Below are 25,730 nucleotides of genomic sequence, written 5' to 3'. Positions count from 1 at the left end.
TAGATCAGTTAGATTATTTTGGGAGGTTTTTAAATTTTCTCGTTATTATAACCTCAGTTGATATAGGCTACATGTGGTTGGTAAAATTTGTTGTTCTTGGTTTCTTCGATAATTTCATCGTCTGTTCTTGGTTTCTTCGATAACTTCATCGTCCTTTACTTCGCTTATTTAGGTTTAACTTCCCTGGAGGCACTGAAATGACTATTGTCCTGGTAGTTCATTTTAATAAAAATGAATTTGAAGAGACTTCGGCCACACATTCAAGCCCTTAGCTCACATATTCTTACTTAATGGAATGTTTTGGAAATCAAGAGGACATCACAGACATAACAGAAATGACTTGGTGTTTCATTACCTCTTAATGAAAATGGGTTTGACACGATCGTTCGATTCAAGGGTATCTTTAGTCATCTCCGACGATTTATATGCCAGCCAAATAGACTGGCTTGAATCAGATATTACAGATCAGTACAAGTCATCTCTGCTTTTCTGTCATTCTTCCGATATTTTCCGGCTGACAAGGGGCTTTTTCATATATCTGACAGGACGCTGGATGGCTGGGTCTATGGTCGGATTTTTTTTCTTGTACATAGTCATATTCTTTTGGCTCTTGATTGTTAGACAAGACGTTTTGACTAATGTTACAAAGTATGTAAAATCTCATACAAAATTACTGCATGAGGTATCAGTTCTATTCTTAAAAGTGCTGGCGCTGGAATGATGGGTTTGTAAACGAATAATATATAGTTATTTGTCTTTAAGCAACTGACTAAACAAGGTATCAATTCTATTCTTAAAAATGCTGGCGCTGAAATGATAGGTTTGTAAACGAATAATATATAGCTATTTATCTTTAAGCAACTGACTAAACATGATTATTATGTTTTCTTATATAGACAGAAAGTGAATAACATTAGAAACATGATGGGTAGATCCACTTGCCCTATTAATAGCCAATGCATGTCCTAGCTGAATACGGAATTTTCAAAGTATGTCTGCAAATCTTATAAAGTTTTTCAACTATCTTTCTCTTGGTCTTTCGCAAACTTACATGCGTTCTTTTACATGGAAGCCAATATCAATGTGCTTACGCTACACTCCCAACTGAGCCCAACTCTGCCTGTTCGCCTTACAGGTTTTCACTCTGACTTGGTTACTTATGCGTGTCCGCCTTTCGACAAACTTTCTCTAGTCTTTCCAGACTTTCATTGTTATTCATACCTGCTCCTTATTTCTCGCATGATGGATTGTGTTCTGCATTCGTTTTTCTTTCTTCTATTCTTGGGCTATCATATCCTGTATTATGAAATAACTATGAGAGCGTGGAATCTCTTTTTGAATGAATGGTCATCATTTTCATACATTCTTAACGTGAAATAAGATAAAACTATGTTGTTATAAAAGCCGTGGCTTCCTTACTCAAAATTTTTATAACAGTGTATCATCACTTAAATCAATCGCAAAGCTATACAAATTTGCTTTAACGTACACAACTAAAAATTAATCTTTATTATACGTCTGAAATAACTATTGTTTTAAATGAACTTGAACTGCCTAATTGGTCCCGAGTGGCATTTGCCATTCCAGTGTTTCTTCTTTGTAAATCGGCAAGAGAAAAATCTTCATTCCAAATACTGTTAACTTATAGTAAGCATAAGATTATATTTTACGATAAATTATTAATTATCATTCCATGTTCAAGTGCCTGTTAGAAATATATACGGTTGAGTATGTTAGTGATAATCCATTGTCACAACAAAGTTCATTCGTAGTCGTTTCTGTTTCTGCAGCATCATTACTTTCCCTTTCTGCATAAATGCCCATGTAAGAATAGAGTTCTTTGTTGGAACCCTATTCTCGCTCTTCCCTGGTGTCCTGCAAATTCTGCGGCTGACTTTCTCCTTCATACCACTGGGGCTGGAGACCCTGGTCCGTCATCAGCCATTCATGATCATGAGCTGCTGATCGAGTGTTTGGGTCGACAATATTTGCTCTGCTCCGCAAGGCAACCTGATCCTACTCTTATGTGCTGCGTTAATCTTCACTAACATGGCAGCAGAGGAGACATTGCATGGGATAAACTTCTCCAGCTTCGTACCTATGCTATAACAGATTGTCCGTAAGACATCAGTTTTATCCATCGAGTTATTGGCGAACATGGCGCATGTGAAGGTATCCACATAAGTTTTCCTGGGATATCCCAGTTGTTAGCAGGTCTGGCAAACTTCTAGGTTTTCAGAATTTTTTTTAGGGGACCAAGTTTGTTTTTGCTCTGGAATGAGCTGGTTGTATCACTTCCAGTGAAGCCATGAAGGCCAAGAAGGCTGTACATTCTCCCTTGAAAATGTATACTGTAACAAGACTATTTCAGTCTAGACTGTAACAAGAACATTTCAGTCAGAACTCTTGATCCTCATGTTGTCATAATGTCCACTTGCAGCATATTGTATGTAGAGGACCACTCTAGTGTGTCACTTTCTGGGATAGTCTGAGTAATGGCAGTTCCTCTCATTTTATTCTAATATAATCAGATGTCAAGAAATGGAGTTCTGTGGGGAATAAAATGTAACTCTGGGACACCAAAACCAGAGATTATTGCATCTCCATAACAAATCTACAATGGGAAAATGTACCTTTTGGCAGCATGGGATGTACCATACTCTGCAACACCAGCACTGGCTGCCCTTCCCCCTTGTGCCTACTGCTCTTCAGAGGAAGAATTTTTACCTCATCCACAGACTCACTTGGCAGAAAACATCTAAATTAGTAAAAAAAAAAAAAAAAAAAAAAAAAAAAAAAAAAAGACATAGGCCAAACTGCTTCAAGTACCAAACAACCAAAATAACTCACCACATGGAATCCACATCCCAGATATCTTTTCAGCCCCTTCTATAGTTGGCCCTCTACCAACCATGGATGGCTCCACATACACCTTTACAGGATAATGCTCATGATGACTAGAAGCAAAACCAATGTCAGAAGTAACAGAACTCCTCGATTTCTGGGTAAAGGCCACAAACCTTCACTCACTTGTGTAAGTGCAGCCCTCAATTTGGAAGACTTCGGGAATGTTGAAATTGATGAAAATCTGCATCAGGACCTTAGACCAATTGAAACAAAAGATTAGACATAGAAAAAAAACAAAGATAACATAAATGACTTTTTTAACCAAATTTCCACGCTGCCTTGGCAAATGGACAAGAGGAGCCACTGGGCTAACAGCTGTGGTTAAAGAAGCAAGTGAAGGAATGGAAGGTTGAAGTGAGATCATGGAATATTGGTACCCTAACAGGAAAGTTAAGAGAAATTGTTGATGTGACGGAGGAGAAGGTAATAAATTTTACATGCACATGAGACTAGGTGGAAGGGAAAGGGAATTGTGGGTCCAGACAGGAAGAAATGGAGTAGGAGTTATCTTCAGTAGTAAATGGAGAGAAAAAGTGGTATATATAAAATGATTTAGTGACAGGCTCATAATATTAGTGTTACTAACAGGGAGGATGTTTTAATGTAATTTCAGTAATCTCACCTTGGATGAGCTGTCAGGAGCAAGAGAAGGAAGTATTTAGGGAAGAACTGGAAAAACACACATATATATTATATAGGCCTATACACAAATAGTATATATATTTATATATATGTATATATATATACATAATACACACACACACATATATATATAAAGATTTTATCTTTACTAATATATATTCATAACGTTCCATATTTTCGTGATTCAGTTACACACACACACACATATGTAAATTGTAGTCAAGAGCAGGAATACTCTAGAGATTCACTCTTCTTTATTGATTCCTACGTTTCGTGATTCATAATCACATCATCAGGGAATTCTATGCAGAATTAAATAAATTAATGAAAGTACTGAACGGCTAAAACTGAATTACGTTAAAACATTAGCCATTAAAACTCTATAAAGGCTTTTCAAAATTACACACACACTAGAGCACACTTAAATACATACACACAAAGCATAAAATCACGTTACATACGGACACATATGGTTACGCAAGAGCACATTAAAAATAGCAAAATCACAATACACTCCAAATAAATTACAAAAAAAAAATAAATAAATAAAAAAGTTAAATTTTAAGAAAATTTTCAAAGAATGGAGAGACAAACAAAGACAGTAACATACAAAAAGCAGAAGACGCTAACCTTAAAATGCAAACGACAGAACCACACTAACAGTAAAAGAAAAATATATACAGAAAAACAAAACAAAAAGATCAGAGGTACGAATAGTAATGAGCTATGGCAAAAACAATGGAATAGAGGCAGTTTGAGTGTTTAACGAGGGAACCCGCAGTTTAATATTTAAAGACTCAAGTATCTGAAGTTCTTGTTGGTTCTGTGCTTGGCCAATAACTTTAAGATCATCATAATTTATATGCGTTTTGCACTCGGTGGCATGGTATCTAATACAGGATAGCTCTGGATTGGAGAGTCGGCGTCCAGTTCTATAATTCTAGAATTCCATGATGATGTAATTATGAATCACGAAATGGGAAGCAATAAAGGAAGAGTGAATCCAGAGCATGACTACAATTTATGTATGTGCATGGAATGCCAGATTATATATATATATATATATATATATATATATATATATATATATATATATATATATATATATATATATATATATATATCCTTTAGGACACTGCGTATCCATGGCTAATTTCGTTTATTGTGGAATATTGCAGGTTCTTATAAATATAACTCGTTCTTAAGACCTAGGGGCTATAACTTTATCTGCCAAGTCAGCTAGACGCTGTCTAGAACAAGCACACACACAACACACACACACACACACATATATATATATATATATATATATATATATATATATATATATATATATATATATATATATATATATATATGTGTGTGTGTTTATATATATATATATATATATATATATATATATATATATATATATATATTATATATATATATGTGTATATATATATGTGTGTGTGTATTATTATAGATAGCGTCCAGCCGACTTGTCTGATATAATGTGTGTATGCTTGTGTGTGTGTGTGCTTGTTATAGCCCGTAGGTCCTAAGAACGAGTTATACTTATAAGAACCTGCAACATTTTCCACAATAAAAGAAATTAGCCATGGATACGCAGTATCCTAAAAGAAATGCCATGAGCGACCGCAGCCAACCTGTGATGTGGTACAGTAAAGTCGGCGTCAGAATCGTCAGTTGTGTTATGTTTGTTTTTATCGTTACCTTTTCGTTTGTCAGTTCCATCACTAGAGCTTCGTTAATTTGCTTGTTAGGGGCACCTTATTCAATATTTTCATGTAAGTTTTGCATCTTACTGGTTCTTGGTTTTTTTTCAGGTAACTCTGGTAGCAAGGGCAATATCCTTGTGAAATGTTTCTGCTTGTAACTGTAATTTAATAGGTAGGCTTCATCTATAGGCCATTGCCAAGGCTTACCCGAAGTACCCTAGGCAAAGGAGCTTCTCTTTAACGTAGTGCAGTCGGTCAGACGCAAAGCTTTAAGTCCACTGAAAAATTTTACAGTCAAAAAGTTGGTTAGAACTACGTATTAGCTCCGCGGCGGGTAGACTATTACCTTGGAAATTGACTTTTTTTTTATACTATTAGCCTGTTTTGGTTGCTTATGAAGAATTTGCCCTTTGGCTATTTTTTATAGCTCGACTGTAATTAACCTGTAATTATCCTCAGAACTGATAATATGTATGCTATAGCGAATGCACAGTGCTATAGGAGAACTTAAAATTGGTAAAAGGTGGTTTCCTTCCCCCTGGGGTCCCCGGGACCAGAGCTCCCAGCTAAGTAACATGGCCTACTAGGTTAGGTTAGGTAGGGTACAATAGGTTATAGCCAATTCACTTAAGGTAGTTTCTTGGGCCCATGAGACGTTTGTTTGACGGCCTGTGATTGGCAGGTACCGGGAGGTATGCAGCTCGCTCACATTTTCATTTTAATATCAGTAGATCAGAAAACTCGCAATATGTTTATAATTCTTCGTTTATCTCACATTTCACACAAGATAGGAAAGTTCTGATCATACCATAGGATTTGGTATTAATTGTACAACTAAATCGAGATTTCCTGAAATCTGTAAGATGAAACACAAAGGAATTAGGAGTAAAAGTGAAGAGAGAAGCATCTCATTCTTTATACCTGTTTTTACATATCGTCGGACTTTGCATCATTCATATGATCAAGATAAAACAAAACTTGTGTTTTCATACAATAAATTCACCCTGAATAGGCTGGTGCTTTCAGATTTTAGATGCGTGTGATGTGTGAAGAGAAAATGAAGAATATGTTATGTCTTATTATGTTGCATCTATACTTGATTCAGTTTGGCAGTAGTGCCGAGAGACGGTGATCTGCAAACAGCAAGAGCTTTGAGGCGCCTTTGACAGTTGCCAATTAGCGATATGAGAAGTTCGCAGTTTCGACAGTGTTTACCATATTATTATGTCATTACATTTTCTGTAAATAAATGCATAGAATTCACATTATGACTGTTGAACTTTTTCACTCCAATATCATATATGTCCGTATGTCTGGACATATCTGATAAGAAAAAATGAATAATCATATGGATGCATCTGGATGTGTTGGCTTCAATTTAGTCTAGATGAGAAACTTGCAAGCTGTAGGCTACATGATAAATAACAGGCTAAATATAAGTTCATTATTTTGGCCGCTTACTTCTCTGGTCAGTAACATCAAAAGCTGATGGTTTTTATATGTTCATTCAATAAACGAAGGTATATCTTTTTATTTCTTACCATAAAATCTATTGACGATGCAACGAATATAAGATTCTGTCTTTGTCAGAATGTGTTTGAGCTACTCTTACACCAGAATGTTTATTCCTTTAGGCTATATACTCGCACATGTTATATGTGATAATTGTGCAGGCCTGTTATTTATCATGTAGCCTACAGTATGCAAATTTCTCACCTAGCCTAAACTGAATCCAACACATCCAGATGCACCCATCTGATTATTAATTTTTTCTTATCAGATATGTCCAGACATTCGGACATATATGATATTGGAGTGAAAAAGTTCGGCAGTCACAATGGGAATTCTGTGCCTTTATTTACAGAAAATGTAATGACATAATAATACGGTAAACATTGTCAAAACTGTTAACTTCTCATATTGCTAATTGGCAACTGTCAATGGCACCTCAGCTTTGCAGATCACCGTCTCTCGGCACTATTGCCAAACTGAGTCAAGAACGATGCAACATATATAAAAAAATAAGATATATTCTTCATTTTTTCTTCATATATCACACGCATCTAAAATCTTGAAAGCACCAGCCTATTCAGGGTGAATTTATTGTATGAAAACACAAGTTTTATTTTATCTTGATTGCATCAGTGATGCAAAATCCGATGATAAGTAAAAGCAGGTATAAAGAATTAAAAGCTTCTCTTCTCACTTTTACTCATTGTAATTCCTTTGTGTTTTATTTTATTGATTTCAGGAAATCATGATATAGTTGCGCAATTAACACGGAATTCTATGGTATGACCAAAATTTTCCCATCTTGTGCAAAACGTAAGATAAATGAAGAAATATAAACATATTGCTAGTTTTCTGAGCTACCAATCAGAGGCTGCCAAACAAACGTCTCGTAGGCCCCAAGAATCTACCTTAAGTGAACCAGCTATAGTATGGTTCCTTTTGTAATAGATTTCCTCAGCCAATCCCTTCTTGAGCGTATGGCTCCCGAATGTGTCTCGTATTCGGGGAACTGTTCCATACAGTTCATGCGGAGCTAATACTTAGAAATACCAAAAGCTGCCCAATAGATTCTGAAATTCATGGAATCGGGTAACTCTTAAGTGTTGATGTTAACATTGGCTAAGCTACCCTTTACCAACCTACCTTAATGTTATCATAGGCGGCCGTACCCAATAAACGTTGAAGGGTAGTATGTGAAATTAGGTAATTCTAAGTATTAGCTCCGAGCCTGTTTTTACCTTGGAAACTGTTTTTTGTTCATGAGACTTACCTGTCAGATATATATATATAGCTGTATTCTCCGAAGTCCGACAGAATTTCAAAACTCTCTGCACACGCAGTGGGGCCAGGTGGTTAGTACCCATTCCCGCCGCTGGGAGGCGGTATCAGGAACCATTCCATTTTCTATTCAGATTTTTCTGTTGCCGGTACTGTCAACATCTGTTTTCAGTACCTCCGTCTTTGGATTTCGTAAATTTGTTATTTTCCACTTAAGTATTCTATTTGACTTTTGGTTTTTGACTTTGATTGTGGATTGGCATACGCTTTTGTGGACTGTTTTGGATTTGCTTTTGATTGCTCTTTGATGATGTCTGGATCTAGTTCTGCTAGCTTCAGAGTATGTTGTGTGAATGAGTGTAAGGTGAGGCTACGAAGAAGCCGGCAGATCCTCACACTGTATGCATGAGGTGTAGGGGCAGGTTTGCTTGATAAATGATCGCTGCAAGGAGTGTGAGACTTTGCCGGATGCAAGCTGGAAGGTGTATGATGCCTATGTACGCAAGTTGGAGCGTGATAGGATCAGGAGGTCTTCCTCCAGGAGTGCTAGTAAGAGTCAGGGTATTAATTCCTCTCCTGATAACCCTATTGTAGACGTAGTATCACCTAACCCTGTGGTATTGCCTTCGGGCGCTGAGGTTGTGTCTGCGCAGGGTATGGCCCTGACGGAGATTGTGAACACCATCCGTGCTCTGGAATCGAAAGTGATTTCTCTTCAAAGTGCAGTTAAGTGTAGTGATCCCCCTAGTGTAGTGGAGGGGGCGTCAGATCGCCCCATAACGCTTCTAGGCCTGGCCTGGACTCCCAGGACTCAGGGAGAGGGCTCGCAAAGAGGGTTCGGGGCTTCCCACCGATCTGGCGTCCCTTCGGCAGGACCTGTTGTCGCTTCCCAGGCTGCCAAGGATCTTGCGCGTGCACGTATCCTGAAGGACTGCTTCTCGTCCTCCGAGGCGTCCTCCCCGCGCAAGGGGTGGAACTCTCGGAAGGACTCTCGCCCGCTTAAGAGAAGCTTCAGAGAAGAGGACGTGAAGGCGTATTTTCGTCTTCTTCCGACTGTTTCGACGCTTTCCCACCACAGAAGAGGACCAGGACGTCTTCAGAGAGGATTCTGCTGGACATGCAGTGTCAGTTGGCTTCTCTCCTTGCTGAGAGGGAAGCAGAGCCGCGTCGTCGACGCAAGGACTCGAGGCTGCCTGTCAAGAGGTCCAGGAAGTCCCCCTCTCCTGTGCCTCTTTCGTCTTCACCGTCACCTGCTTCGTCTCCCAGTCATGCTCACCGCTTGCTGGATCGCCATCGTGACGCTCGGCTGCGGCGTGATGCTCCACAAGCAGCTATCCTGGACGCTCCTGTAGCTGCTCGTCAGGACGCTCCTCTCGCTGCCGTGCAGGACGTTCGGCTGGACGCTCGGATGGATGCTCGACAGGACGCTCATCAGGACGCCTCTTTGGTTGCTTGACGTGACGCTTCAGAGCAATCAAAGACTGCGGGGAAGCGAAGATCCCATCTGCGTGTTGGACCGCAAGGCCTTCGTTCTCCCAAAGTCTTGGGAGACTCTCTGGTTTCTCCCGTTGAAGAGGGAGAAGTCTCTTGTGAGTCGGAGCCTGCAGACCTTGAGCAGCCTCCTACTTCCTCGTCTACGGACTACCAGGTGTTAGCCAGTCTTCTCAAGGACTTGCTTGGCGACAAGTTCAAACCCTCGGCTCCTCTCTCTCCTCCTTCGCAGTTAGCTTCGTCCAAGACGAGGAGAGCGCCGGGGTTTGTTAAGATGACTTCGTCTCTGGCGACGAAGAAGGCCTTCAAGAAGGTTAACACCTGGATGGAGGAAAGGAAGACCCAAGGCAAGACTTCTTTTGCCCTGCCTCCGTCCAAGGTGAGCGGCAAGGCAGGTATGTGGTACAAGACCGGAGAGGACGTCGGCTCAAGAGTTCCTTCGTTGTCCCAGGGAGACTTCGCTAGCTTGGTCGACGTGCCTAGAAGGTCCCTCCTGTCTGCAGCCAAAGTGTCGTGGACTATGTCGGAGACGGATCACCATTTGAAGGGACTGTTTCGAACCATGGAGGTCTTCAATTTCCTGGACAGGTGTTTGGGGCTCTAGACGTCAAGATTAGAAGTCCCGACTCGATCAGCCTGGGGGAGCTGTCCAGCGTGTTGAACTGCATGGACAAGGCCGTCAGGGATGGGTCGGAGGAACTGGCTTCCCACTTTTGTACGGGCCTCTTGAAAAGAGGGCCTTGTACTGTAACTTTACAGCAAAGTCAGTTTCTCCGTCGCAGAGGGCAGAATTGCTGTTCGCCCCGTTGTCGAGCCATCTCTTCCCCCAGTCCTTGATCGAGGATCTCGCCGCCAGCTTGAAGGAGAAAGCCACTCAAGACCTCTTGGCCCACTTGTCAAGACGCCCGGCAGTCCCTTTGACGTCGTCGTCGGGTCAGACCTCCAGGAAGCAGAAGCCCTTTCGTGGAGGAGCTTCTTCCTCGAGATCGTCTCCCCGAGGAAGAGGTCTTTCCAGAGGCGGAGCCCCGCCGAAACCTAGGGGCAAGAAGCGACTTGCAACGCCTCCAGACACCTGTAGGAGCCAGGCTTCTTTCGTTTGCGGGAACCTGGAGAGCAAGAGGGGCGGACACCTGGTCCCTCGAAGTTATCGAGAGAGGATACAAGATCCCCTTTCTCGACACGCCACCTCTGTGCACGTCGCCCAGGGATCTGTCGCCCTCCTACCATCAAGAGAAGCAACAGATCCTTTTCGAGCTATTAGTGCAAATGCTCGAGAAAAGAGCTGTGGAGCAAGTCCTGGAGCTGGACTCCCCAGGATTCTACAGCTGACTGTTCCTAGTTCCGAAGCAGTCGGGAGGATGGAGACCAGTCCTAGATGTCAACAGACTGAACCGCTTCGTGGTGAAGGAGAAGTTCACGGTGGAGAAGTCCCAGTCTGTTCTAGGAGCATTAAGACCAGGAGATTGGATGGTCTCGCTGGACCTTCAGGACGCCTACTTTCACGTCCCCATACATCCCCAGTGGAGGAAGTACCTGAGGTTTGTACTCGGGGGATGGGTGTTCCAATTCAGAGCTCTTTGCTTCGGGCTAAGCACAGCCCCTATGATCTTCACGATCATCATGAAGAATGTGGCGAGATGGCTTCACTTAGCGGGCATACGAATCTCGCTTTACCTGGACGATTGGCTCATTCGAGCCTCTTCGCAGTCAAAGTGTCTGGAGGACCTGAAATCGACTTTGGAGTTGACGACTAGTAAACGTAGAAAAGTCCCATCTCATCCCGACGCAGTCCATCGTGTATCTGGGGATTCAGATGGATTCAGTGGCTTTTCAAGCTTTTCCGTCCCAGGAACGACAGCAGCAATGCTTAGGAAAAGTCTCATCCTTCCTGGGGAAGGAAACATGCTCGGTGAGGAATGGATGAGTTTGTTTGGGACCATTTCCTCGCTGAAGAAGTTTGTTTCCCTGGGAAGACTGCATCTCAGACCGCTCCAGTTTTTCCTGGCGGAAAACTGGATAGACAAGGAGGATCTAGAGGAGACCCTGAGGATCTCTCCCGTCGTCAAGGATCACCTGAGGTGGTGGCTCGACCCCTCGAGGTTGGCAGAAGGGGTTTCTCTACACCTTCAGAGCCCCGACCTAGTGTTGTTTTCCGACGCGTCCAGGGAGGGATGGGGAGCAACACTAGGGGGGGAGGAAGTGTCAGGTACCTGGAAAGGGGAACAGGTGTCCTGGCACATCAATCTCAAAGAGTTAGGGGCGATTCTGCTGGCCCTGCAATTCTTCGAGAGCCAAGTATCAGGCCGAGTGATACAGGTAAACTCGGACAACACCACAGCCCTGGCATACCTCAAGAAACAGGGAGGAACTCGCTCCCGGTCCCTGTTTGTCCTAGCGAAGGAAATCCTGCTTTGGGCCCATGCTCGGGGGATCACGATCCTTACGAGGTTCGTGGCAGGAGTGGAGAATGTCCGCGCGGACCTTCTCAGTCGGCAGCGTCAACTTCTGCCGACCGAGTGGACCCTTCACGAGGAGGTGTGTCAGGAGCTGTGGAGGTTATGGGGACGTCCCTTGGTGGATCTCTTCGTGACGTCCAGGACAAAGAGGCTTCCTCTATACTGCTCTCCCGTACTAGATCCAGGAGCAGTAGCAGTAGATGCCCTCCTCTGGGATTGGGAGGGAATGGATCTCTACGCCTTTCCTCCCTTCAAGATTCTGGGGGAGGTCATCAGGTAGTTCGCAGCGTCGGAAGGGACGAGGATGATGTTGATCGCCCCCTTTTGGCCAGCGGCAGAGTGGTTCACAGAGGTCTTGGCCTTCCTGGTGGACTTCCCAAGAACGCTTCCCCTGAGAGTCGATCTGCTCAGGCAGCCCCACTTCGAAAGGTACCACAAAAATCTCCCCACTCTGAGTCTGACGGCATTCAGACTATCACGAAGTTGGCGAGAGCGAGGGGTTTTTCAAGAGCAGTGGCAAGGGCTATCGCCAGCGCCAGGAGACCCTCCTCCAATGTGGTATACCAATCAAAGTGGGCCAATTTCAGGAAATGGTGCAGAAGCAAGGGGATTTCCTTAACCACGACCTCTGTGCCGCTGATAGCAGACTTCCTGCTTCATCTTAGGGAGAAGGAAAAGCTGGCAGTCTCGACAATTAAAGGATATAGAAGTATGCTGCCGGCAGTCTTCAGACATAGAGGTCTAGACTTAGCTGACAACAAGGATCTTCACGATCTCTTGAGGTCCTTTGAGACTGCTAAGGTACCTCAGCCGAGGACGCCTTCCTGGAACCTGGATGTCGTTCTGAAATTTTTGATGTCGGATACATTCGAGCCTCTTCATTCGGCATCGCTCAAGAATGTGACAAGGAAGGCTATTTTCCTAACTGCTCTGGCGACGGCGAAGAGAGTTAGTGAAGTTCAAGCCATCAGCAAGCACATAGGCTTTAGAGGGCATAATGCCGTATGCTCCCTAAGCCCTATGTTTCTCGCCAAGAATGAGAATCCTTCTACCCCTTGGCCCAAGAGTTTTGAGATCAAGGGTATGGCAGAAATTCTTGGGCAAGAATCAGAGAGAGTCCTGTGCCCTGTCAGGGCTCTCAAATTCTACCTAGACAGGACGAAAGGAAGTCGAGGCCCGTCGGACAATCTGTGGTGTTCTGTCAAAAGGCCAGACTTGCCGATGTCCAAGAATGCTCTGGCATTCTTGTTAAGAAGCACGATCAAGGAGGCTCATTCTACCTGCCAAGACAGCGACATGAGACTTCTGAAAGTCAAGGCTCACAAAGTGAGAGCCATTGCGACCTCGGTGGCTTTCCAGAAGAACATGTCCCTTAGCGATCTTCTGGGTACCACCTTCTGGCGAAGCAATTCGGTGTTCGCTTCACATTACTTGCGGGACGTGAAGACGACATACGAAGACTGCTATTCGCTAGGACCATACGTTTCCGCAGACACAGTGTTGGGGGCAGAGAACGATACTCATCCTATCCTTTAGAGGTTAGGAAGTATTTTCTAATCTTGATTTTGTGTTTTATGGTTGTTGGGTTGGCCACTGGAGGTGGACGTCCCAGTCGTTAGCTTATGTTAGGTTTAATGACTTAGATAGGCTTGGTCAGGTGGTTGGTCGTTGCTCCTTTTGCCCTCACAGTATGGTCTTATGATCTAGTCCCATTGTGGTCACGCCCCTGTGGACAGATCATCTAGAACTCACCAGCTATATAGGTCACTACCTTGCTGGAGACTAGTAAAGCAGAAGCAGGCTTGGGTGACAGTATCATGAAGTCAGCTATGCTAACAGGTAAGGAACCAAGGCGTCAATCGCCTACATATTTTTGTTTCCTAAATCCTATTCTGTCTCTTCCCTCCTTTAATGGTGGGATTCAGCTATATATATATATCTGACAGGTAAGTCTCATGAACAAAATGATATTTTAATGATAAAATAAAGTTTGTTCATACTTACCTGGCAGATATATATAATTATAGTGCTCACCCACCTCCCCTCAGGAGACAGTGGCACTAGAAAATCTGAATAGAAAATGGGAATGAATCCTGATACCCGCCTCCCAGCGGCGGGAATGGGTACTAACCACCTGGCCCCACTGCGTGTGTCGTAAGTTTTTGAAATTCTGTCGGACTTTGGAGAGTACAGCTATATATATATCTGCCAGGTAAGTATGAACAAACTTCATTTTATCATTAAAATATTTTTCTACACTTTTAGGGCTGCTGATAGTGGAGGTGAGTTTGTTTATTGTTGGCCAACTGTTATTTGCCCCTTAACTCTACTTAACAAAGAACATGTGACTGACAAAAACAAAACTTCAACTCCTCTACCAGCAGCCCTAAAAGTGTAGAAAAAAAGCAGTTTCCAAGGTAAAAACAGGCACAGAGATGTACTTAGAGTTCTGAATTCATGAAATAATCTGAAAAAAAAACACTGTTCGGTACACCAAGAAAAGAAGCCCTAAGAAACGTACCTTAGGGACTCCGAGACTGCACTCACTAGGCACCGGGGCTAAAATTCGCTCTTTTTTTTATAAGGTCATGATTTTGATGCAGGTAAATTAACATCTTGTAATTGCCGTAAAAGTATATGTTGATTTCCCGGTAGTTGACCTAAGAGTTTTCGCAGGTAATGGCCAAAGGTGGCGTGTTTCAGGTTCAGAGGAGTGTGCAGAAAAGAATCAGCCTTACTGGTAGGACAGGTAGAGGTACTCTTTCTCATCACTTGTTCTCTTTTCCTCTTGATTGTTCCGAGAGGCGCAAGATGACAGAGAAAGCTCCGACAAATTTGTCTTTCTTTGGAGTTCGGCTGCCTGGCGTGTTTTCGGTGTCGGTCCCCCAGTTGTCTCGCAGTACAACCAGGTAGCCAAGGACGGTTTCTTGGGATCTGTCAAGGTTTTCCTCCAAGGAGAGAGGTACAGGAGTTTCACGCTTTGGAAGCAGTGAGGATATTCCTCTTCAAGTTGCGATTGCCCTTGTTTCTCGGAGAACTTCGTGCTGATGAATCGGCATGAGGATCCCCGGGACAGGACTGTGGCTCCCCCAATGAATAATCTTCATCCTTCGCAACCCTTGCAGTTCCTGAGGGTGCCGAGAGTTTCGGGGGTCGCTGCAGTCCTTGCTTGTGAGAGCGTTCTCAACCATATGAATCCTTTTCTTCGGACAAGGAGTTCATTCAGGTCGAGACTCCAAAATTCTCCCCTGCCTCGACATAATATGAATTCTTCTTACCTCGGAGGGTCTTGCTTACTGCATGGTGTTCTGACTCTGCTTCACCCGGACTGGGTTCTCTCTGCTTCTCCTTGCCGTGAAGGGTATTCTCGTGGAGGACACCTGATGGTTTCCTCCAGGCAATTTTCCTGATGGATCCACGATCCTTCACTTTTAGGCTTTCTCTCCTCAGATATGAGCATTCCTGGAGACTGGTCCTGTCTGGGTGTGGGTCTGCCTATACCCTAATTTGGATCAACAGTTTCATAAGTCCTGAGTTGGCTCGATCCTTAGGAACAAACCTTTACTTGGTTCTGCCTTTCTCTTTCAGAGATTTGGCAGATACCTCGGTAATCAAGGTTTGTACCAGGGCACTGCCTTGTCCTTTGGACAGTGGCCAAGACCTATGGGTAATAGTCATCTTGGGTCGACCTTAACCAACCCCCCTCAACTCCTAAGAAGTCCCAGGCTTCGGAAGAAGATCGTGGAACACATAGCCCTCTTCTTCCCATCTGGGGAAAATGCGCATAAGAGTGTGTCTTTCCACCCTCTTTTCCATAAGGGAGGAGGGCAGAAGGGAAGAGAGAAAGAAGTATCGACTGGGCAGAAGTTCTCCTACTGCAGATGCCTGGATGAAATGATAATTATCAAGTCTCTGGAGCTGGCAGCAGCATTGCCGAGACCTGTGAATGGATTCCTTCAGGAGAAGTATCTATTTCCCTTGGGTCTCAGCAATTCTTTTCATCAAACTTCCATCCCGCTTCCTCTCCCGTGCTTCAGATTCGGGAAATGCTAGCATGGCTAGAGCTAATTGTCTTGGTATCCTGTTATCTTGCAGAAGTTTCCCCATGGTGGAGAATGAAGGAGGTCTGCTTCCAGTCCTCCATCCTTCTTTCCTCTTCATAGTATGAGGCTTTCCTCTTCGTAGTATGAGGAAAGAGTTAGGCTAATGCTTGATTGAAGGAACCTTCGAATATGCTTGCATATTCTCCTCACATCGTGTGTCTACAGTACTTCTGGATTCACGGATCGAGGAATAGGTGCACACCTGTAAGACTTTGTCTTGGAGGTGTGTGACTTAGATGATTAGTACCTTCTCATCAACATCCTGAACTCAAGGCAGCCTTTTGGCCTTCCGAGAATTCAGGATGAGCTTTGCGACACTCAGTGGTTTCGTTGAACAACAAAACCACAGTAGTGGCATAAATCAACAAACAAGAGGGAATCGTTTTTTCCTCCTGTTTCATCTGTCGACATTTGCAGGTACTCGAGTGTACTATAGTGCACTCAATAGCTCAATTAGCCAGATACATTCCTGGTGGGGATGTATTGGTAGGTGAGCTCGGCCTCAGGTTTAAGTGATCAGGACGGACTGTGCTCTTCACTCTTATCCTCACAAAGATTCACGAAGAGACTGCTCGACTGAGAGACCCCTACCATCTTTCTTTTTGCCTCCCTGCAGAACAAAGTTGGTAGTTTTCTTGCTCCTTCATACCAGACCCGGGACTGCTACGGTGAGGCATGCTGTCTTTTTGGGAAAAATTGATATCTGCGTTTTTCCCTCCGTAAATGTCTGTTGCTCACCCTGAGTTACAGACAAATGCTGGAAGACTTCGCCTTTCGCCCGACCTGATAGCTCTGCTTCCGAGGCATCAAGAAGAGCTCTTGATCCAGTCTCCTGTAGCAGCTACACAAGAAGCAGTATATCCCTGTGTGTTCAGGACTGGGACACCTTCCAGCTTTCCTTGCAAGCATAGGCTTTCCGCCGAGCGGCAATGGATATAGCTGGATATTTCTTGAAGTCCTCTGCAACACTGTCCCAGGGACTGGATCTGTCTTCGCTGGTTCTTTCAGCCGTCAACAAGATCATGAAAGCCAGCTTTATGTCCAGAAGTCTAGCAATTTAACATCCCATATGTTCAACCATCTAAAGGTGTGGAATTTCTTCCTATGCCCTTCCAGATCAGAAAGGTGTTTAAAGAGGTGTTCAAAGAGTCCCCAGACTCCTCCCACCAATGGGTAAGTCTCTCATGTAAAGAAATAAGGTTTGTATTTGTGTAGGAACAAATAGCAAATTTTCTAAGTAACTTGTATTTTTCCTAACATACAAACCTGAAGTTCTTTACATTAACGAGCCACCTCAGCCACCCCTCATTCTGGTACCTGGGCTGGAAGGCAGAGTGGAGTGCAGACCGACAGGTGGGCAGGGCTTCCCCTTACTTGTTAATATTTAACGACCTTGTCTGAAAGTTAAATGGCCATTCCAGCTTGCATTCGCCAGCTAAATCCCTATGTAAAGAACTTCAGGTTTGTATGTTATGCAAACGAGAACCCATTCTTCGAGCGTTGTATGATAAGATGTAACTCGCTCTGCTTTCCCTTTTAATTTTGGGTAAGGGGGCTGATTGGGATGGTGGTAGAATTGCAGTTTGAACCTATCAGTCATACTGACCAGAGCTGTCCAACTTGTGCTATCTTTTACTGGGTCACAGTTGCTTCTCAGAAGTTTTCCTATTTGAGTGAGATCTCAGACACATCTTATTCGGTCTCAGGGTCCTGTTGCTATGTCCCATTTCCAGGCTGAATCGAAGATTACAGGAGTCATTGCTCCCATCCATGCTCACTACATTGATAGTTTGCATTTCTGCAGGAATACATAGATCAGTTTTTTAAAGTAACTTTTAATTTTCTTAGGTGTACAAACCAGAGCTGTTTACTTTACCGTAATCCAACCTGTACCACCTCTCTTAGTGTCTGATGTTGAAGGGAAAAGTGCTTGATGACCTCTCCACTCACCCTTCCGCCACCAGTTAACTATATAGGAAAAATGCAAACCACTTGTAAATATATAGGAAAAATGCAAACTACTTGTAGATATTTGTTGATTTTACACCCATGTGCATGTCTTCATATTTGAGAGAGGAACATATTCAGTATTGACAATGATTTAGTAATACCTGTTCAGAAAGAGAAAGAGAGAGAGAGAGAGAGAGAGAGAGAGAGAGAGAGAGAGAGAGAGAGAGAGAGAGAATTATCTATAGTAAACACATATGTCTAGTATTTATAATGACAATAAGACAATAAGATTATCATCATCATCTGTTGATACCTTAATTAAGAATAAATTATTTAAAAAAAAAGTTGAACCTTCAGTATAATAGGTGTTAATATGGTAGATTTATGCCCTAAATATGGAAGAAATTTAAATTTACTTTTAATTACAAGTCAGCTTGGAAGAGAGTGACAAAATGACAAAAATGTGTAACCCAATACAGTATTCTCAGGCATCCACACAACTGGTTGACTTGGAACTGGTCACACATTGCCGAGTGACAAGTCAGAAGGACATTGTGCCCTTCACAGACACCATTCAGTACATGGTACTTAGAGAAAAAAGTGATTTGAAAAAGTGAAATTTGTGAATCATTCTTTTGGACAAAATATATATGAATATAAAAACTTGAAGATAGTATTGAATGATAAAGCAGTACAGTTTGTGTGATCTTTTATGTAGTTCGCTATGTTTTAAATTCATCTTTGATTTACCACACTTCTCTCTGTTTTTTATGAAAATGTGAGAACTGACCCCCTCCCATTATCTTTCCTTCAGGTGACACAGGGTAGAATGTTCTGGTTCCATGACGGGAAGTTGTTGTTGCAGCAGCAGCAGCTGTGCATGGTTTTGGGATTTGATTCAGTGTAAAGAGAACATTATTGGCCTTGCCATGACTCCGGATATATATCACGAAAAACAGGTGGGGTAATGTTTTCCACTTTTAATTTTTAGATGTGTAGCAAATTAAGACCAGAAGTAATATGACTTGTAAGAACGGAAGTTTTATTGCTTCCTGCCTGCAGTGTTGGACTGTATCTCCAAAATTTGTTTTAAGGTTTTAAATTTTCCTGTTTTATTGTTTTTACATGCATCTTTACAGTTGATCATTGTGATTTATTCATGTAGACAGATTTTTTGTATTTACATAATTGTTTGTATGGTGAGTCTTAGTTTTCATGATTTAATCTCTTGCATATTGTGCTATTATTATATGCAGCTTGATAATTGATTGTGTATTGTAATTTATCCATGTGAACAGGTTTTGTTTGTGTATGTACATAATAATTTATTTGGTTAGTCGTATTTTTCCTGATTTAGTCTGTTAATCATTTTGATTAACATGAGATGATTCCTATTTTTTTCTGCTACTGCTTAAGTCAAACTATGGTTAATGTTAAATGTTCCTGCACAAATGTGAACCTTTGTTCTTTACATGGGATTTAGCATGTGAACATGAGCTGGAACGGCTGTTTAACTTTCAGACAAGGTTGTTAACTCATTGGTTTGCACTCACTTTGCTTTCAGCTGCCGTCAAAATGAAGACATCTGCTGCACTGTCTGCCCAGCTGCCATTTGCTTTCATGCTTTTCTTTCTGTTTGCTTGCTTCTCATGTATTGTTGGTATGATAAAGTATGCAAACCCGTGATTTACAAAGGCCATCTGTGGAGAGGAAACTGCTAACCCTTCGGCACTACTGAGGGAAGGACAGGCCCTGTGAATGGATCCTCCCTTCTATTGAGGTGGATCCTCATTCCTTGTGTATCGTGCTGTAATCAATCTAGCCCTTGTTCAGAACATTGGGTTTGGCCTTCTGAGCAGTGAGTGAAGTTTAGGGAAAAAGAAGAGAAAGAGAGAGGAAAGTATCTCCAGTGTCATCAGAGTGCAATACTCTGCCGGTGACACCAAAGATTCTCTATGGTTCCTTTTTGCCCCTGTCCAAACTTCCACCTGCTGTTACCATTCCTAAGGGAGTGGTTTCCTCTACTACATCAGTAGAGAGCTGTGAGGGAGGGCAGATGACCAACCTGTTTCCTCCCAAACAGTTTTGTTTCGCTTGGAGTAGGGGTTTTCCTTGGGGGTACGCTTGTTCTCACCTAACCTGACCTTCGTTGCAGGTGCTGTGGACCCTGAGGGGCTTAGGGAGCTCTCACCTTCCATAGGCCTCTTGGGGGATCAGAGTGTAATTGGTCTCACTGACCACTTGAAGGCTGTGTGAGGCTTTCCTGTGACTGCTACAACTGTAACTGTGACGACAGGTTTGCTGTCTGTGTCCCTGTCTGTTGCTAGAGGGATTCCATGTGGAGGGGGTCTCCTTCTCGCAATGGAGGCAGTGGCACTGGAATTGACTGCCATGGCAGCATTCAGACAATCTCTTGGATCAATCTCTAGTCATTGTTGGTGGCCAAGAACACATCCTCTTCTTTGGGTTCCCGTACAGTTGAAGAAGTCAGCAGCATGTTTAGGAGACCACTGTACTGCTGTCTGGAGGTAGGGCCATCACCTACCTAGCCCACCAGTTGGCAAACCTGTGGGGGAACCTAGGCCTGAAGAGGCAAGACACTGTGTTGTGTCAAATCTCTAGCTTTATATGTGTAACTTACCATTAATTACATAGCTATTAATTTCTACTTTAACAGCAACTTTAGAATTGAAATTTGCGGTAGCACTGTTTTGTTTTGGTGCAGTTAAGTGCCCTGCCCACTTCCAGGGAAGGACAGGTAGAATATAGCTGAAGAGCTCAGTTTGTTTCTGCCGCTAAATGACCATACACCGGTTGTTCAGCAGCTTTGTTTTTGAAGTTGAGGAGTTTCGTTGGATGGTTTTGATTGTTTTCAAAGGATTTGGTGAAGTATTCTTTAGTTTGGTAGCCTCTGCATTATATTTATCTAGATTAGATAAGCTTTTGTGGATTTTGACTTGGTATGTCAGACTCGAGTGTGACTAATAACCAGTATTGCAGCAAGGGCTGCAACATTAGGTTAACCTCATCCAAATATGATGCACATTTAATGTTTTTATTGCCGACGACAAGTTTGTTCTCCTGACTTGACGTGCGAGGAATAGCCTATAGAGACTGGGACAATGTTCAATGAAGGATTTTGACTAACCGTTTAGATAAGTTAGAGAAGGCTTGGCATAGAAAGACGGCTGTCTGAGCCAAGGCTAGACCTTTTGTGTCCGCTACTCCTAGACCGGCCCTTTCGACACCTGTAACGACTCAATCGCCTGTTCCTACTTCTCTCGCACTCCCTACAACTCCGTTACCTGGCTCCCTTCCCTCTGTACTTAGTGCCATCGCCAGTCTTGAAGCTCAGATAGACAAGAAATTTGACGCATTAGTGAACATGGCCGCTCAAATAGGAGCTTCGGTAAGAGTGCGTTTACATAAAGCAAGTGGTGATCCCTGTGCTAGTATCAGTGCTAGTGTTGTGTCAGTGGAGGGGGTTGCTTCTTGTCCCACCGATCTCCAGGAAGAAACTATACCTTGCCTTTGGGCCTGTCATCCATTTGAACTTTAGGGTTATGGGAAGAACTTGAAGTCTCGATGGCCTTACCATGGTCGAGATTTGCCAAGGGGATGTGAACCACACCTGTCCACATGCTCCTGCCACGGGTTATCCTGTACAGTAATCCCCTTGTCTGCTGCTTCTGCTACTCCTGCCTGTAGGGACGATCAGCTGCTCACCGCCATCTTAGAAAGATATCAAGGAAGAGGAAGTCGAGGAAGAGAAGTCGCAATCATCGTCTTCGTCTGCTGCTGCCTCCTCACCTTCTTCTTCGGGTGCTTGCCCAGGGAAGGCAGAGGGATCTCTGGTTGGCTCACCCCAATCTCTGGGCTCAGGGGCCATGTCATATACCTCGCCGAGGTATTGTGATTCAGGAGCTCAAGTGCCTGGGTCTCCAAGATTTGTGTACTTGGAACCAGTTCTGGGAAGTCTTCTTCTGAGGCTGGTGCTGTGCCTGCCTCTTCCTGGGGTTTTCTTTGGACACTTGGTTAGAGGAGGCTCCCATGAACCATCCTGGACATGATTCAGGAGCTTCGAGTCACTCCAAGTACTCGGGTTTCGCCAACCTCAAGTACACCAAACCAGTACTGGAGAGTCCTCTTGCCAATCTGGTTCAGGCATAGTATGAGAGAAGGTGTCGAAGCATTCAGGTACTTCTTCATCTCCTACCAGTACTTCTTCAAGTACTCGGCCAGGTTCCTGACCAAGTGCTTCTGACTCGAGGGTTCAAGCACTCAGAGATGCAACGAGGAGGTCCCCTCCTCAGTCTTCTCTCATGGAGGCTTTGACCTTGAAGAAGGCTGGGACACATCGTAAGGTGCAGACATTTTTACTTAAGACGGTACTCTCAGTACCCATCAGGATACGTATTTCCCAATACATGTCAGACTTCTTCTCGGAAAAAGAGATGACTTCTCTACTTGGCGGGACTTGGTAGTCTAGTTCAGGTTTGAGAACCTTGACCTTACACTCGAGCAGAACACTAAGTGCCCTGTCTTGCTGGTGTTTTTGTCTCAGTCCCCTATCAGCAGGTTCAGAGAAGAGTTCAGTTATTCTTGTTACAAAGGAATCAACAGTTCAACAGTAACAAGTCATCTTCGCTCACCTGTCGCCCTTGGGGAAACCAGGCCCTCAGGAATGGCCTTCCCTTTGTTCCCTTCAGTGGAGAATGCAAGAATTTTTGTCCCGTTTAAGGGACTTCATATTCCTTTCCATTCCTTCGGGAAGGAGGTGAAGTGGGAACTAGCCTAGTGACTAGACAACAGGAACTTTGTTGGAATGTCTCTGCACACTCCTCCTCCCATCTTGCCCGTTCTCAGGTACGTTGCATGCCTCTGTTCACAGGTACAGCAATCAAGGGAAGAGGCGCACACCTGGAAGACTTGCTTCTTTCAGGTGAGTGGAACCGGTATGACAAACATCTCCACACTAATATTTGGAACTCAGGACAGCTTCCTTAGCTTTTCCAGAGGTTCAAGATCTTGGTAAGCTTCTATGCGGACGGATGAGTGTCGGTGCCCCCTTCACCACGAGATTAACTTCTGTTAAAGAAAAAGGGGGTGGGGGACAGGTATCCCTCCAACTCTACAGGTTAACGATGCAAGTATACGAGTGGACGGCTGCACATTCAGCAGACCTGTCAGCGAGGTACATCCCAGGGAATCGAAACATAATGGCAGTCAAGCTCATCACCAGTGTCAGATGACAGAGATTTGCCCCTCACACCCAGACATTATACAAGATTTCCCAATCTTTGGAGCCTCCCAACAATAATAGTCAACAGAAGCTGTCAGTGTACTGTCCCATTGTTCCACTTCCATGGTCATTGGTAGAAGCATCTCCCAAAACCCATGGAACAATCTTCAAGCCTTGGAAGAGGCAGGGTATCTCTCAGTTGCTATTTCCTGTCTACCGACATGGGAACCATGGTACCAGGCTCTTCAGAACCCCGTGCTGTGAGAGCAACAGAGGCATGGGTCTCCAGGGACACCCATGCCTCCAACACCGGTTCCCGGAAGTCATCTTCCTGGGCCGGTGAAGAACTTTCACCGGCGCACAAGGTCCTTGGATCCCCGTGTGTCAGTAGCAACTGTTGTACGGGGTTCCTTGGAACCCTGTTCAACATAATTTACAGGCATATGGATTCTGTGTACAGTAAACCCCCCGTATTCGCGGGGGATGCATACTGCACCCTGCGAATAGCTAAAATCCGCGAATACTTAAAACCCCCTTCTAAAAACACTTAGAACTGCCTATTTTGATAGTTTAAACACAAGAAAAACCTCTAAAAATGCATATACCTCTGTATTTTAATAGTGTTATCACAAAAAGTGCATTTAGTCATGAAAATTATATGAAAATTCAGTAATTAGTGGATATTTCTCAGTGAAAAATACAGAGAATGGGCGAATTTTCCGCGAATAATGGGTAGATACGTTCCACAGAGAAATCCACGAATATGTGAGTCCGCGAATCGTGAGAATGCGAATATGGGGGGTTTACTGTATACCCGTGTCACCAGAGGTGCATGGTTCGCGCAGACACCCGGGTCGCCAGAGGTTCACAGGCCTCCGATAAGACCCCTGTGTCACCAATTTTGGCCTCAGGAATCTTTTCCCCCATCAGGTTAAGGTTCTTCTGCTGCTGCACAGGGTCCCACGGACTCCCGTGACACCAGTAAAGTCCCACGTTCCACAGACCCTGGCCTGACTTAGGAGCGAGAGTGAAGGCTAACGGTCAAGTGTGACCTCGCACCCGGCACGTTCTTGCATGGGAACAGTGCCAGGGTCCCAGACAGGTAATGCAAACCCAAAGTTAAGCTCACCTGAAGAAGGAGGTCTCCTGCTTAGTCTTCTTGTCTGTAGAGGCCCAGGCCTCCAGCCATATTATGGCACTTGAGGAGATGAGGTTCTGTCACGCTCGAGTTTGTCTTGGAACTCGTAGCAAGACTTTGGAGTCACATTCAGTCCCATCTCGAACTGGTTAGTAGCAGTCGTACAAGGTACTACGCCTGTATATTCGGCTAGAGTGCTTTGGTATTATCTTCATGAGGACTCAACATCTCAAGCCTGGGTGTTGATGACTCTTCTTTAGTACTTTTTTTGACTAAGACACAAGTGTTCAAAAACACATTTTCTTTCTAGCCTCGTGAGGCTAGTGAATAAGAGTACTTGATGGCCAACATGTGGCCAGGAGTTTGTTCCAAGTACCTCACGAGGATAGGGACATTGGTCTGTCCCTCGAACTCTGGAAGAACCTGTCGGTTTTATAGGTATTAAGACAGAAAATAGCATAGGCTGTCCACTTGCATATCTTTCTACCTTCAGGATGTTGTCCACAGGCCCTGGGACTCCTTTTCCCACCCTGGTCCCTGTGATGGCTGCTCAACAAGTTGTTTAGTTCATCCAGATCCCATAGTGGACAGTTTGCACCTCGCCTAAGGTGTTTGGTGGCAAAGAGCGAAAGTGTGGGGGACTGGCTCCCTCCCTTCTCTCTTTTATCTCTCCTCTCTCGCAGAGAGAGAGAGAGAGAGAGAGAGAGAGAGAGAGAGAGAGAGAGAGAGAGAGAGAGAGAGAGAGAGAGAGAGAGAGAGAGAGAGATGCCACCTGTCACATGCTGGTTGGGCAGGTCATGCAGGTGAGCCCACATATCTGAGCACACTCTATAATCTTACTCTCTATAATCTTAGATAGATTAATATGCAATTCCTTCCCTTGCTAGAGGGGCTGACAATAAAACAAACCCATTGGTTATCCCTAGTTTTATTGTCTCTGATGCTCTGGATTCATCCAAGCCTTTTTCGAAGCAGTATTGCTACAACACACATTAATTCGTAAAGTCCAGAAGTCTGACAATTGAACATACAATCATTCACACTTCTGTTCAACACTTCAGAGGCTGGTCTCCTTACTTTGCTCATACATGACCAGGAAGGAGTCCCAGGTGAGGCTAACTCCAGTCACTTCAGAAGCTTACCCAGAATCCTCCCTCCATGAAGTAAGTCTTCCCGTTGTAAAGGACCGATGGTTTGTATATTGTGTAGGAACAAATGACAGATTTTTAAAGTAATTTGTATTTTTCCTAACTATAAAAACCTAGGGTCCTTTACAAGTTATATGAGGTC

At 43.7% G+C, this 25,730-nt stretch overlaps 1 protein-coding gene across 2 annotated transcripts in view; it reads left to right on the top strand.

The window, feature by feature from the left end:
- Positions 1-5,184: 5,184 nt before the first annotated feature.
- The window catches only part of LOC136843094 (josephin-1-like), a 57,192-nt gene continuing 36,646 nt past the window's right edge, over positions 5,185-25,730 (top strand). For both annotated transcript variants that reach the window (XM_067111075.1, XM_067111076.1), the window contains exons 1-2: positions 5,185-5,339; positions 18,875-19,019. In XM_067111075.1, the coding sequence (XP_066967176.1) occupies positions 18,903-19,019 (117 nt within the window). In that variant the 5' untranslated portion in view covers positions 5,185-5,339; positions 18,875-18,902. The remainder of the gene's footprint in view (positions 5,340-18,874; positions 19,020-25,730) is intronic.

Source organism: Macrobrachium rosenbergii, chromosome 11, assembly GCF_040412425.1.
Source record: "Macrobrachium rosenbergii isolate ZJJX-2024 chromosome 11, ASM4041242v1, whole genome shotgun sequence".
NCBI lineage: Eukaryota > Metazoa > Arthropoda > Malacostraca > Decapoda > Palaemonidae > Macrobrachium > Macrobrachium rosenbergii.
The sequence above is the reverse complement of the archived record's forward strand: the minus strand, read 5'-3'. Positions and strand labels throughout refer to the sequence as shown.